Genomic DNA, 15,437 nt, shown 5'->3' with positions numbered 1-15,437 from the left:
CCAGACATGTAGATTGGTTGGAGAGGGCAGGACATCATATGTGGCTCCAATGATGAAGCTTAGTCTATTGGCCTCCATGCTCCACTGATCGCCCCACGTGATTTTCCTCCTCTCCACACCTTCCCACTTCATCCAGCGGCCTTGCTGAGCCTGGGAGACCGCTGTGGCACATCTGGCTGCTTCCTCCTGGTGGCGCACTTCCTCCACCACCATGTGCCGCCGTTCAGCTGGGACAGCCCTTTGCCAGGTGGGTGTTGCTGTCTCCAACCCAAGGCCACCTCTGCCATGTTGGACATGACCCACTATATCCCGGTGTCGGGGGGCGGTCTTTGCCCCCGCAACTGCTGCAGATGGCCTCCATTTCCTCCCCGTTGCTAGGGTTGGAGCGGCACCTCTGACGAATGGATCCCGGGATTCATTGAGAGTCATCTCCAGTCTTGACTTGGCACATTTGTACTCCTCCGTCAGGCCTGAGATTGATAGGGAGAGAACTCCATTGCCAAACAAGCCAATGCTGCTCAGGCATCTCGGCAGTCCAAGCCACTTCCTCACCTGCGAATTCACCAGTCTCTCCAGCCGATTGGCGTGGGATATAGTGACCTCATAGATGGAAATTGGCCACATGAGACGAGGCAGCAGCCCGAACTGAAAGCACCACAGTTTCAGCTTTCCAGGCAGAGCGGTGCTGTTGATCTGCTTGAGGCCATTGATGGTATCTTGCTTGAGTTGCTCCAACTGCTTCGAATCTTTGAGCTCTGCGCTGTACCAGCGGCCAAGACTTTTGACAGGCTTCTCCAGAATGGTTGGTATTGGCTCGTTGTTGACATGGAACCTCTCATTGGTGAGCTTGCCTTTGACAATGGAGATACTGCGGGATTTGCTGGGTTTTATCTCCATTGGTGCCCATTTGATGTTTCCCTGGAGTTTATCCAGCAGGCGTTTGGTGCATGCGCTTGTTGTTGTTATTGTCGTCATGTCATCCATGTACGCTCTGATTGGAGGAAGACGCAGTCCGCTCTTCAACCGTTCCCCTCCAACCACCCGTCGGGATGCTCGGATAATAAGCTCCATTGCCATGGTAAACGCCAGTGGGGATATGGTGCAGCCCGCCATTATGCCAATCTCGAGATGCTGCCAGGCAGTTGTACTAGTCTGTGTTGCAACGCAGAACTGGAGGTCTTGGAAATAGGCTCTGACCAGACCTGTGATGCACTCGGGGACTTGGAAGAAGTTGAACGCTGTCCACAAAACCTCATGAGGCACTGAGCCGAATGCATTGGCAAGGTCCAAGAATACCACATGCAGGTCCTTCTTCTCCTTCTTGGCCGTCTGCACCTGGTGCCAGATGACACTTGTGTGTTCCAGACATCCTGAGAATCCACTTATCCCTGCCTTCTGCACTGAGGTGTCGACAAGGTTGTTCCTCTGCAGGAATGCTGAGAGCCTCTGGGCCACAACACTGAAGAATATCTTTCCTTCCACATTCAGAAGACAGATCTGTCGGAACTGATCGATGGTTGAGGAATTCTTCTCTTTGGGAATCAGGATCCCTCCCGCTCGTCGCCATGCCTTCGGTATAATTCCTTTTTCCCATACCACTCTCATCAGCCTCCAGAGGTACTTCAGCACGCCCGGCGTGTTCTTATAGAAACGATATGGAACGCCGTTGGGTCCAGGGGCTGAGGCAGTTCTTGCCCGCTTTACTGTGCTCTCAACTTCGCTCCATGTTGGGGGCCTTGTTTCCATCTGGTGCTCTGGTGGATGGATTGGTGGCATGTCATCCGGAATGCTGGCTGGCACATGCCTCTGATTGTCGGAGTAGGTCTTCCTCAGGTGCTCCTCTAGTTCCCCTACGGGTGCTTTGAGGGTCCCAGTTTTCTCCTTGACAAAGAGGTCTTTGACGAACTTGTGGGGATCTCTGTAGAAGGCAGTCCTCGTTCGTTCCTTCTTCTTGTGTTGTTTTCTCAAGCATTCTGCTCTTCGCAGTGTTGCAAGACGCTGCTTGATGTCGCCCTGTAGTGCCTCAAGTCCTTTCCTTTCCACTTCTGTGGCCCTCTTCCACTGTTTTCTCAGGGACCTTCTTTCTTTCACAAGTCTTTCAATCTCTTTTTGTCTCCTGGACTTGAGATGAGCTGCTGGTTCCTTCTGTGTCCTAGGATTCTTACTCTTCACCCCAAATCTCTCCGATCCATAGTTGTAGATGAACTCTCCAATTTTGTCCAGCTTCTTGTCCACGCTCCCTTTCAGGCCTTCAAGAAGATGGACAAGGTCTGTGTCGGTGGTTTCCCACTCCTTTTTCTGGCAGGATTTAGGCCACAAGATTTGAGGCTTCCGTCCGTTCATCTTCCTCTCTATTGCCATCTGTGGCTGGATGGGCTCTGGGCTCATGTCCGTTGGTGGATCCGTGCTTGGTTGAGCTTCGTCTGGGGTTCTGATACCCTGTGAACTGTGGTGAGTGTCCCGCCACTGGGCTTCACTCGACTTATTTGTCCTACCTATGAGGAAGTAGTGGTCAATGCGAGGCCCCTCGCTAAGCTCTTTCAGGCACTTTTTCCTGCCCTGGTGGATCTTGAGACCCTTCTCTGATGTAACCTTTTCCCAGCCACAGATGCAGCTTTGTAGCTTGTGTCCTGCCAGTGCTGTTACTCCGTCAACTGTTGTGCTGAACATTTGATTCGTTGTCGTTTCCGTTGCAAGGTTCGATACCGTGTGGTCCGTTGATGAGTCATCTTCCGCCCCCGCTCTCGCAGACTCCAGGGGTGTTTTTCCTTTAGAACTTTTCGAAGCGATAATTGGGTGGATCCAAGACACTGTGTAGTGAAAGGCTCCTGCCAGCAAGGGTAGCTAACCCATGCCAGCCCCGTTGGGGTCTATTCCCTCCTGCCAGCAGTCTCTTCAGGCCGTCACCAGGTCTTTCCCAGGTTGTCAGCTGCCCTTTCGCAGCGGTCACTGGTTTTGACACCAGACATCAGACTTCTTTATAGGACTAGGTGTTAAATATCCCTAATATTCAGCACATCAATTGACAGAGATTGGAGATATCGTCTTACATGGGGTGGGATTTGGCTAGGATCACGTGGTGCCACCTGCACGCCACATCATCAGTTGTTTGCCCCACACGTCATTGGGTGTTTCGGCCACTGATAACAAGACACCCTCTGCAGAGGTTGGCCCACCACAGGATGATCAGCCCCGGGTGTGTGGCGCAAGGTGGAACCACGCGATCAATTGGCAGCCCATGTTGCATCCTTACGTTTCAGCCACAGCCAGTGACTGCTCCGTTCCGCTGCAGTGGCAAGTTCTTTAATTGCCTTTAATTCCCGGTCAACTTTCCTTTTTTTGTTTACATGTTAGAAATGGGCTGGGCTGAAACAATGACGCAAGGGTCACGGCGGCCAGAGTGCGGCCACAGGGCTACTGCCATCTTCTGGTGAAGTGAAAAATAGCTTTTTGTACACATTTATTTTATACTGTGGTCAACAGTGCTGGCGGGCCGTGTATTATTGATTTCATGATAGAGGCCGTGGGCCGGTCAAAATTTGTCCTCGGGCCTTATTTGGCCCGCGGGCCGGACTTTGGACATGCCTGCACTAAACTGTAACCACCCCCTGTTTATCAGGGTTAATATTTTCTAGCATAATTTTCCTTAGGGCAATTAAAATTTATTACTTATAAATCGCATACTAATCAAGTCCCAATTCAATTAACAATGTGTATTGCGTTGCATATTAAACTCAATTATTTGAAATTCAAAATATCCCAAACTAGTAGTCTTTTTTATCAAATGTAACATTCCATTGTCTTTGGAGTTTGCCAATCATCTCCTTTTAAAATTTTCTTGATCAACATTTTCCAATAGCCTGGCATAAAATTAAAATTTAGTTACATATCTATCCATTGTAATCTCTTTTTCTCTCTAATTGTTTACTTTTAAAAATCTGTAAGAAGGTTTGTTCTCAATTGAAACGCTTTCACTTTTTGTGGAGACAATAAAACCAATATAAAAGTTCCTTATGGTTTATGGCATTGCTCCTCGAGTGTTATGATCGCGCCGCGTAGTGCGACGCGATCGGAGGGGAAGTTGAACCCAGATGCAGAGTCGCCGAAGTAATGGAAAGGTGAGGCAGATCTGTAGCTCTTGTAGGTTGATTTAATAAACGTGGTAACATAACAAACAACTTAGCTTGATCTCTCGTGACAAACGAAATGAACATGCGGCGTGGCGTCAATGGAAACGGCAATGACTAAGAGGAAAAACAGGAAACGAAACCAGGACGAAACCAGAACGATCCGACGGCGTCCACAGAAAATCATAATGCTTAAATACCAAAAATAATCTAATCACGTAATTAGTGACAGCTGATAATTATCGTGACGTCATGCCAGGAAAGGCAATCCAGCCACTCCTGACATCGAGCAATAATCTTTCCAATCAATATTGGATGCTTTCCATTACGTCTGATCGCGTCAATAAGCTTATCTTACCTGTCTCCTCAAACGTTTCAACTGAGAGAACCTCCTTACAGTGCATGGTGTATCTGCATCCTCCTTTCAGCTATTTTCATGTCTGCTGTTTGGTCAGCAAGAGTTGTACGGACGTTCTCATTTTGGGTTGCTCGTGCGTCTTCTCCATGTTTCCTGTTGAAAAACACAGTCTTCTTCTGCTAACTCAAAATTAGTGCGTTTCTTTAAAGTTTTTCTTTTATACAGATAGCCAGATTAGAGTCATCCTTCAGCTCCAATCGTGTAGTGAATAATGGCGTTTGGTATGGTAACGAAATATGGAACATTTTGTCAATTCAGTCAATTAATCTGTTAACACAATTTGGATGCCATTATCCCTATACATCAATGGTACTTTGGAATTTCATATGATGCACTGTTTTTGTTTTTCTCAGTGCTTCAAAATTTCGCATTGCAGATTAGTTCCTCCAATCCAATGCATTATCATCAAAAAATTTCTTTGGACTAAACTATTTTCCTTGATTTTTCATCGCCATCCAAAAAAGCTTATTGGCGTTTTCAGAAATTGATTTCAAATTTCCAATCCTTCGCTGCCATCCCTGAAAAGGGCTTATTGGCAGTTTCAGAAATTGATTCCAATTTGCTAAATCCTTTTCCACCTTGATATCTAAGGGATCAATTATATCTTGGTGGATGGCCAATCAAAACACAAAAACACAAAAAGACAAACAACCATTCACGCTCACACGCATTCATAATCAGACATCAGTGGTCTGCATTTTTTTTATCACTAGTGGAGAGCGCCATCCCTGAAAAGGGCTTATTGGCAGCTAACCACCTTTTGCTGTCCTATCAGCACTAATCGTTCTCAAAAGAACGAGGTTAATGGCATTTGGTTGCCATCAATTGTTTGATGCCTATGCAATCCGTTATATTCTAATAGTCATTAATATGACTTGCGCTAAAGCATATCTCATCTGCTGATAGGCGAACGAGATACATCATTCCGTGCACTGAATGATCTATGATGCTCACATAATCCCAGAGAAATCATGCCTTTCCTAAATTAATTATTTTATCTAAACTTTACCTAATAATTTGGATCAATGCCATTTCTGCATTGCTTTCTTTTCGTTTGATATCATTAATAATTTGGATGTATGCCATTTCTGTCTCCTCTGCTTCTAAATTCTTATCTGCCTCTGCTATTGTTGATGCGAGGTAACCTGAGACATCTTGTCTGGCATTCCAGGAGGGACCCCCCCCCCCCCCCCCCCCCCCGTGCCTGGTACGAGAGGGGGGATAGTAGGGGGGCACTGTCATTTAGCAGGCCTGGCATCCATCAGACCTGTCATGCTGGCGAGTTTTGGGATGGGTTAGGGAAAGAAGGCTTTTTTCACTCCATTTGGCCGCCATTTTTCCTTTGTCCTTGGCTCAGCCATTTTTTCTTCACATGTGCTTTGCCCTTTTCTCCCCCCACCCTTTGTCTTTATTCTTCCTCCACTCTTTCATATATGTGCAATTATCCTGGAAAATGCTTCAGCATAAACTTCATGTTAGTTGAGAGTTCTTTGCTGTTTGTTAAACCCATTTTTGCAACTTTTCTTTTGTTTGAAGATTTTTTGAACTTTTTCCAAACAATGGTCAAATGTTACTCTATTAATATATTTCTTTAGGATTTTTAGGGACGTCCCAACCAATTTATTATATTTTTAATAACGTTATTATCCTATTTATCCGTCTACGTCGACTTTATAACCGTTATTCTTTTATTTCGCAAGGCCTGCGCGCGTCACGGCGTACTTCCGTTTTTATTATATCTCTATATAAAGATTACTTTTATTTAGCGCTTTTTACTCATCGAGTGCATTATTTTTGGAAGGTTTCCCTTATTTTGAACAATCTGTGAAATCCTTTTAACACAGGGGGAACCTTACTCCCGCCTTAAAGTAAACGTCACGTCACCGACGTACTTCATGGAAACACTTAGTTGCCGACTAAGCATTCATCCGTTGCATACCTTACGTTTCTATTTCAATTTTAACGACATACGTAATCCTCACATGTATGCATCCCTTATCTCCCACTATTGGAGCGTTTTTCCACGACTCGTTCGAATGGAAAAACGGGATTTCACCAGCCTTGTTATATATAAATTTAAAATGCCCTTACCGTCTGCCTGTCTCCTCTTTTCTCCGGCCGGGTTCCTTTCTTCAAACGGGCCGCGATCGACCGAAATGCCCCCTCTTTCAAAGTAAGAGGGCTGACGTCAGTAATTCTTGGCCTTCAGTCCACCGCGGTCCGAGAAATTCAGAAATGAATTCCCGGGTTTCGGCACCAGAAAATGTCAGGTTTAAGACCATATACATTCAATAATATCGGAGCAGAGGAAACACACAGCCAGTCGTGATGAGAATTTAAACCACTTCATATGAAGGAGGACGCCAGTGTAGCCAGAGCAGAAAGATAGTCTATCTTCCTGAATGACCGTTTGGAATTCCTGGCGACTCCCTACAAACAACCTGGTTTTATTAGAGACAAGTCATAAAAATGGGAGGCGTTAATACAAATGAAGGAGGTGGAAAGCAAAAGGTGTAGTGCACATTTTAACCAATAGGTGTAAGTTAAATTCTATTCTAGTAACTTAATACATCATAGTGAAAAGGGTGCAAGACTAAATATAAGAATACAAATATATTTCACAGAGAGCTCCCGTGAACCAGAAGCGACAATGAGCGGCGTCGCGCACACAAAAAGTATCCCAAAGATCGAGCGTCGGCTGAAAAAGCCACACCCCTTGCGAGGCAGACCAAGGCGAGAGTGCTCAGCCGGGAGCAGTCAATAGGAGAGCGAGGTGTACACTCACGTGGTGGGCGCGCTAGTTAAAAGCCATTCATAATAAATGACAGCTCACAAGGAGCGAATGTTGCGCAAAAATAGGCTCTGATTTTATGACAGAAGTAAGTAACATGCATAGTAAAAGAAAAACGCTATTGTAAATAATTATATTTTTGTTTGTGGACTTGGTTGAACTGAGAGTTTGTCTGTGTGAGACAGTGCACACAATGTTCATTGTTGATAATGACTGGCCTGTGCTGTTAGTACTGTAGGAGTCAATTTATGTCATTACTATGCTGGTGTGTGACATTTACAATAAATCTGGCTGAGCAAAGGTATGTGTGTGATGTGGCTCTTTGCGGTAACACAGTAAAAATGTGGCTCTTTACGGTAACACAGTAAAAAATGCGGCTCTTGGTCTCTGACTGGTTGGCCACCCCTGGTCTAGTGGTATTATTCTTGCATAGGATGTGAGAGGTTTTGGGTCCAACTCCCAGATGAGCCCTTGCTTTGACGAATTGTGATTTATTATGGGTGTTGATATGTGACATACTTCACCTGAGAAAAAAAGTGTCACTGTTTGGGCACACCAGGCTCGTTGGTCTAGTGGTATGATTGTCGCTTTGGGTGCGAGAGGTCCCGGGTCCAATTCCCGGACGACCCCTTGCTTTGTCGAATTGCGATCTATTATGGGGCTTGATATGTCACATTTGCCAGGTGAGCAAAAAGTGTCACTGTAGGTAAGGCCCTAGCTCATTGCTTTAGTGGTATAAGGTTGCCATGGGTCCCGGGTCCAACTCCCGGACTTGCTCCTGCTTTGTGATTTTTGGTGGGGTGATATGGGACATTAGCCATCTGTGAAAAAGGTTTAATTCTGTGGGCACCTCTGATGAGCCTTTGTTTTGTCAAAATGTTATCTACTATGGAAATTTAATTTAATTTGAATTTGATCCTTAAACAGAAAGTCGGCACTCATGATTGACTTTCCCGGGCCACACAAATTGATGCGGTGGGCTAGATTTGCCCCCCGGGCCGCCACTTTGACACATGTGCTCTGTAAGGAAACAAATTCATACGCGATAACAATGTGATGAAACTCTTAACAAAGGCCCACATGCGACTTCACCCGACCAAGTAGAGCAATAATAAGGATTTACTACTCAAAGGAGTGGAGGGACCCTTACCAAACCAACACATTGTCACGCGGCCAGTTCACGGTCTTAACTTTGATTGGTTTGTGAGAGAGTTATGTAACAGTCATGGCAAAACATGCCGTTTGGACAACATAATGTGAGCAAAAGGCAACTTCCCCTGGCAAGTAAAAAGCGGCTTTTCTCTTTTTTGGCAGTTTTGTCCCAGAGAAAGAAACTCAGTGGTTAAAATATGCCCCGACAAACGCTATTTCGGCCCATTTTTGTTTATTTTGTCTATTTTTTGCAAATTTCTATTTTTACACAAAAGAGTATGTTTTTCCAAGTTTTATGAAATTTGATTATGAAATTTTAGTTTAAATGTCAGGGAAGAGCCATTTTCATTTAAAACAGAATGTTGGCAGTGGTGGGATTTTAACCCACGCCTCCTGAGAGACTGGAGCCTTAATCCAGCACCTTAGACCGCTCGGCCACACTACCTTAGGTAAGGAGGATGAAGGGTTTCACAAACCTATAGCAATCAATCCCAGATCTCAGAGGGTGCAGTGAGACACCCGGCTGACTTGCAGGCAGGCGTGGCCTCAATTCCCAATGGTGCCGGTATGATTGGGAGTGCAAATGTTTTTTTGTGCCCTACGGCTGACTGGTGTTGTCTGCCTTTCGCTTGAAGTCTGGAGGGATAGACTCCAGCAACCCCTGCAACTAGGATGTTTAGTATGGAAGATGAATGAATGAAATTGACATTACTGTGGAGTATAGAATGTATTCTTTGTACTTTTATTCAGTATAGTCACTGGGATAGAATTTTGCAGAGCCTAGTGGAAAGTTCCATCAAGACACCTATGGGTTTGGGGCGCGTCATTGTTGGGTCTGAAGTTACAGATCCCCATGTTGGGTCTGAAGTTACAGATCCCCATGTTGGGTCTGAAGTTACAGATCCCCATACTTACCAACCATGCACAAAGGAAAAACGAGGCATGAGACTGTTATATTTTAAAGCAACCGCGCGGCTGGGGAAGGTTGGAGGCGCGTGTCCTCAATGGACACGTGCTTGGCTCTGCTGACCTACTCCTCTCTCCAAGTCCCAAGTCGCGCTTTTTAATAAGTTTCAGCACTGATGTCATGAAAAGGTACAACAGTCACTGAGACATGTTAAAGACATCATTATGATTATTGACAGGTTGTTCTTTGTCATAGGGAATTTGGATGTCACGAATCCTTGCATATAATCTTTCAATCCGCGTCACGGTTAAATGTCATAGGGACCTTCAATCAATATTACAATCATCAGTGTCACCACCATCATAGGTGTCACTAAGTGTCACTGTTTGGCTGCGGATTTGTCATAGAGCCAATAGGAAATATGTATGTCCTTTGAAATGCACTTGTTAATGTTTTATGCAACTTTACAGTCATATACCAAGACACACCCATTTCTTTGTTCACCTCTTCCCACTTTAAGTTTGTACCTAGGTCACATGACCCTTTGTTAATAAAACTAGCTCAACTGTTGGGGGTAGTAGCTAGGGATCCGAACTGGTCAGGCTGGGGGATGGACACATCTCCCAGCGCTGGCTACTCTGACCCCTCCTTCATCTGAAGTCTTTGAAAATCTCATCAAGCCGACTCTCCGTGTGCTACCTCTGATCCGAAGTTATTGAATGTATATGGTTTTAAACCTGACATCATTACAGTAAAAGTTGGTTGAAGACAACAACTAATCACTGTGATTATTTCTCGCTGTGTTTCAGCAATATGAAAATGCAGGGTGCAATACTATTTGACCGGTTACCGGCTTAATAGCCCCTGGGACTATTTGACCGGTCACCGGCTAAGGAGCCACTGCCATATATATTAACAGGGGTTTTATACTCGTGGACTGCAACACACATCATTGATCCATTTACAAATAGAATGTTTGAATAAACCTTATGAATGATAATAACACACTTTTATTTCTGTTAAAAAAAAAACACAACATATCGACAAAAATCAGCAATTCGGACACAATGTGTCTCCCATTAGTGATGCCCCCTCCCCCGAAATTTCCAAATATAGATTGAATATTATACATACGTGAAACATCTTATTTAGAACGGAAGGTTGGCATTACGGGAAACTGTCTTTCCCATCACGCACCCCTGACCGGAAATGCGAGGAGGGAACAAAGATGGCCGTAAAGAGGGCGCTTACTCTGCGAATATTTGACTTTTTGCCCGTCTGATTTGTCGTTTAATTTCAGTCACTTAACTAAACTGAAGTATTTACGACGTGTCTAGCATTTAATAGCTTTACGGATTCAACATCAGTAATCCATCTTAAAACTGTGCCGCCATGAAAACAAAAACATCAAAATTGCAGGAGGAACTTTTTTGACGTAATAGAGGACCTTACACGTCACCAGCACCCTGTTGATTGCAAATTAATGCAAGCAAAAGTTATTCTTCACAGACTAGAAGGTAGGTTCATGTTTGATGAGCATCTGCTCGGCATGTTTTATATTATCCGTGTCCAAATGTTATTAATTGATGTTGCAATTTGCAATATATGTGAGACTATTTAGGTATGTGTACATTTTATTATCTCCCAATTCCATTTTAAAAGCCTGCAGTTGGGAATACTACCCGCGAATTAAAACAATTTCCGTGTGTGAAGACTGTGACTGCGTCTATTGGTCCGAAAATTCATGAAACAAAATAAACCCCCACCCACTCAGCCGAACCCCAATTTACAAATTTCTCAAGTTTAAAAAAAGAAACGCCTGTCTTCTTTGATATTGTATCATTTTAGCTCCACCCTCAAACATGCACAAACCCTGAATCACTAAATGAAACACAATATATGTAAATGCGCAAACATTTAAATCAATCAACATAATCTGAATTCACCACTATTTTGTTTTAAATTGTGTACTGGATGACTGGATCGAACCTAAAACGTGACTTTTCTTGTATACATTTTTGCAAAATATTCAACCATGCTGTGATAATAAACTTGTAAAAGTAAGAACAAATATTTCCCGTTTTTGACTACATGTCGGTATACATATCTTTTTGTCTTTGCAGGTTTCAGGGAAAATCTTAGACCTGATGGGCAAGAGTTTGTTGGTCTTAAAGAGGAAGTTGAGCTCCCCCAAATCAAAGAGGAGGAGCCAGGTTTCCCTCAACAACAAATGAGAGAAGAGCGACTTCCAATCAAGATGTAGGACGATGATGTCACCTGGTCAACCTGTGAGGTGTCGATGAGGCAAGGTGATCTTGGCAGAGCCAGGGGAGGGGCAGAACCTGCAAACACCTCCTCATGGCCCCGAATTAAAGAGGAGGAGCCAGAGTTCTCTCAACAAACAATGATAGATGAGCAACTTCCAATCAAAAATTAGGAAGATTATGCCACCTGGTCACCTGGTGAGTCCGTGAAGTGGGATTATATGGGCGTGGCCAGCGTAGGGGTGGAGCTTCTGAGCGGCAGCTCAACAGACGGATGGCAAGCAGAAAGTTCAATTTCTCCTTTACCAGATAGTGACGACTTGCTTCACGACGATGTTAACGATGAAAGTTTTAAGGAAAATCCCAGAGGTGACAAACTCAGCAAATGCGTTCAGTGTGAGAAAACATTTGGGAAAAGGTCTAATTTGAAAAGAATTATGATGAGCCACATGGGTGAAACAACAATTTTTTGCTCAGTTTGCAGACAAAGATTCATCCCCAAAGTCAAATTAAAACGCTGCACTGGTGATAAATCATTTTCCTGTTCATTCTGCGGTAAAGAATTTTCTCAAAAGAAAAATTTACAAAGACATACGAGAACCCACACTGGAGAAAAACCATTTTCATGCTCATTTTGTGGTAAAACATTCACACACAAAGGGAGTTTAAAAGTACACGCAAGAACCCACACTGGTGAAAAGACATTTTCGTGCTCAGTTTGTGGTAAAACATTTACAGATAAGGGAATGTTAAAAACCCACATAAGAATCCACACTGGTGAAAAACCATTTTCGTGTTCAGTTTGTGGTAAAACTTTTACAGATAAGGGAACGTTAAAAGTACATACAAGAACCCACTCTGGTGAAAAACCATTTTCATGCCCAGTCTGTGGTCAAACCTTTTCTCAACGGCAACATTTAAAAACCCACACAACAACCCACACTGGTGAAAAACCCTTTTCGTGCCCACTTTGCGTTAAAGCTTTTTCTCATGAGCACGATTTAAAAAGACACACAAGAACCCAGACGGGTGAGAAACCATTTTCGTGTTCAGTTTGTGGTCGAAAATTCACACGGAAGGGAAGCTTAAATAGTCACGCAAGAACACACACTGGTGAAAAAACATTTTCATGCTCAGATTGTGGACAAACATTCACACAGAAGGGAAACCTAAATCGTCACGCAAGAACCCACACTGGCGAAAACCATTTTCGTGCACAGTTTGTGGTCAAGCATTTACACAGAAGGGAAGCTTAATGAGGCACGCAAGAACCCACACTGGTGAAAAAACATTTATACCTGCCCAGTTTGTGCTCAAGCATTTGCTTACAAGGAAAACTTAAAACAACATTTATGCACATGACAACCCACATTGGTGAAAAAAACTTATTCCTGCGCAGTTGATGACACAAATGTGGGAAGTAGTGGCTAAAAGACAATTGCTTGCTTCATCAATTTCTGCATGAAAGGCAATTATATTCTTCATTTTAATTTTTTTCGTTTTAATTTTCAATTTTCTGTAATATAATTCCACACTATAAAATATCTTCAGTTAAAGACATTCTTAAGAAATTTTAAACACTTCATCTTGAAAATGAAATTAAACTATTGCGTGTTATGAATATTATAATTTATATATAGAATCTAGGATGTGTCTTCTTCTTGTAGAAATATGGTATAAAACACATTTAATTTTCTGTAAAAAAAATGTATAATGTCTTTATACTTTTGTCCTTTTATAAAATGTATCATGTTTTTAAACCAATTCACTGCAATACACATTATTTTGGTCGTTCCAATAAAGCTCTCTTTTGGGGAAAAATACTTTTTGGGTTTGATTTTAACAAAATGTTTAGTTTTAAATGTTGAAAGAATGGACAAACAAAGTAACTAGGACTAAATAACACAGACTTGGGTTAACGAGACGTTGAAAACAGTTGAGCGACGACATGCACAGGTGAAGGCAATGGACAATCACAAGAAAGAGAAAAAGCCAAGAAGAAATCTTTACAAAACAACACAAACCTAAAAAAAGATTTTACCAGGTTTATATCCAGGTAAGTAATTCCATAAAACACAAACATGCCCTTCCTATTTTGCATAAATGAACATGCTTAGGTATGTAAATATATTCATAGTTATCAAGGTAGTATATTTATGATAAAACCAATGAGAAGCAATTTTGTGATGCATTCAAAATACTATACATTGCCTCCATAATTTAGTCATATATGACTTTTTGCACGGCAACAAGCTCGTCAAATAAGAAACTAATTTAAATTAACTTGATTACGGTGCAGATGTGACATGCTAAAGTATTTAAATTATTAATGATTGCATGTGTGATGTACAACTAGTTTTGGATTGGAAGTTTATCAGTGTTCGATTATTGATGCCTTGATCCAAATAGCAAGAGTGACATGTTAAAGTCTGAATCGGTATTCGATTATTGATGTCTCGGTGCACATAGGTGGAGGCACGGGAGATTTTTAGTCATTACAGCAAAAATTGGATTGAAGACAACGACTAATCTCTGCGGGATTATTTCTCCCTGTGTTTCAAGTTATGAAAATGGAGGGTGCAACACAGACACACTCCAAAATAAATTGAATCTAACCTTACACTAAACCTAATACTAATTTTGTTTTACATTTTTATACCTTTCTTCTCCCAGCCGGAATGGCTCTGTTTGCCCCGCCTCCACCCTGACTTTCGGACACAACCTAAAGAGGGTTGTTTGCTTTTGTCTTCCCTTCAAAATATTCCGAAAATGATGCACACAAATGTCCTCACAATAGGATAACGCGCGGCCACTTGTCAACGAGTAGTATAAATGGTGGTCCGTGCATTTTCTCGTAGTGCCTTCAACGAATCAATCCAACCCTCAAAAACTATTTTATGGCTATAAAACCTCGACTGCAGCTACAGCTGCAACACATAAAAATAATCAATAGATAAATGAATAATAATGGGCATAATCCATTTCCTGGAAGCATTTATTGATTAAATAAAAATACTGGAGCTTACAACTGGGCCAGTGGGGTGATTTCCCCGGGAAAAGACAGCGATGGATGTCAATGGTGAAATGGCAAAAAATGCACTAAACTGGGGTAAAATCCACTTCCTAGCAGCATTCATTGATTAAATACAAACACTGGAGTTTTTCAGATATCAGAACTTGGCCCACAACTGAAATATTATTTAGTATTATAGCCATATTTTACTCACAAAAAATCCTTTCTCACTGTACACAATATCCATCCTCTTTTCTTTCTTCTTTTATATTGCCATCCAAGCTAATGCTGGAAGTCAAGCATGTCCTGTCTGGCATAGTCCGTCTTGAAAATGGCTTTAGATCAACACAACAATATATTTGCTTGTGCAGCCCGCTCCAAATACAGTTTGGTAGCTCTGGCTAATGACTAGCCTCATAGTTGGTGAAAGCGATGACGTATCCCTCCACCTGCAACAAGGCAATGACGTATCCCTACGCCCGCTATATTACATTGTGGTGTTGCCAACTCGAAATCTGATTGGTTAAAGCAACAGTCTTATCGACGCTTGTTTTAATGCAGCAGGGCCCGCAGAACTGATTGTGAAGGCTGTGAGGCAGATTTCTGACCCTGGCAACAAATAATGGCTCAAATGTGGTTGGTTGAATGCTTCAATATGAAAACACACATCTAGAAGTAGTGCAACCAGGAAGAAAGGAAGCTAACAGACAATTTGGAATTATTTAATAAGTATTGATGGACAATGACATGATTCAGATATTTCTT

At 42.7% G+C, this 15,437-nt stretch overlaps 1 protein-coding gene and 1 non-coding gene across 2 annotated transcripts; one reads left to right on the top strand and one right to left on the bottom strand.

Moving 5' to 3' along the window:
- Positions 1–8,851: 8,851 nt before the first annotated feature.
- On the bottom strand, positions 8,852–8,933 carry trnal-aag (transfer RNA leucine (anticodon AAG)). Its single transcript has one exon. It is a non-coding gene; the product is annotated as a tRNA-Leu (tRNA).
- Positions 8,934–10,572: 1,639 nt separating this feature from the next.
- On the top strand, positions 10,573–13,452 carry LOC144213401 (uncharacterized). Its single transcript, XM_077741846.1, has 2 exons — positions 10,573–10,912; positions 11,519–13,452. Exon 2 carries the CDS (start codon positions 11,881–11,883, stop codon positions 12,913–12,915), a length of 1,035 nt encoding a protein of 344 aa, XP_077597972.1. The 5' UTR covers positions 10,573–10,912; positions 11,519–11,880; the 3' UTR covers positions 12,916–13,452.
- The last annotated feature ends 1,985 nt before the right edge of the window (positions 13,453–15,437 follow it).

This window comes from Stigmatopora nigra, chromosome 20, assembly GCF_051989575.1.
Source record: "Stigmatopora nigra isolate UIUO_SnigA chromosome 20, RoL_Snig_1.1, whole genome shotgun sequence".
NCBI lineage: Eukaryota > Metazoa > Chordata > Actinopteri > Syngnathiformes > Syngnathidae > Stigmatopora > Stigmatopora nigra.
This window is presented reverse-complemented; position numbering and strand designations above follow the sequence as displayed.

What these genes read in the sequence shown, in the direction of transcription:
- LOC144213401 (XM_077741846.1), top strand. Translation starts at nt 11,881, where the DNA reads ATGGGCGTGGCCAGCGTAGGGGTGGAGCTTCTGAGCGGCAGCTCAACA.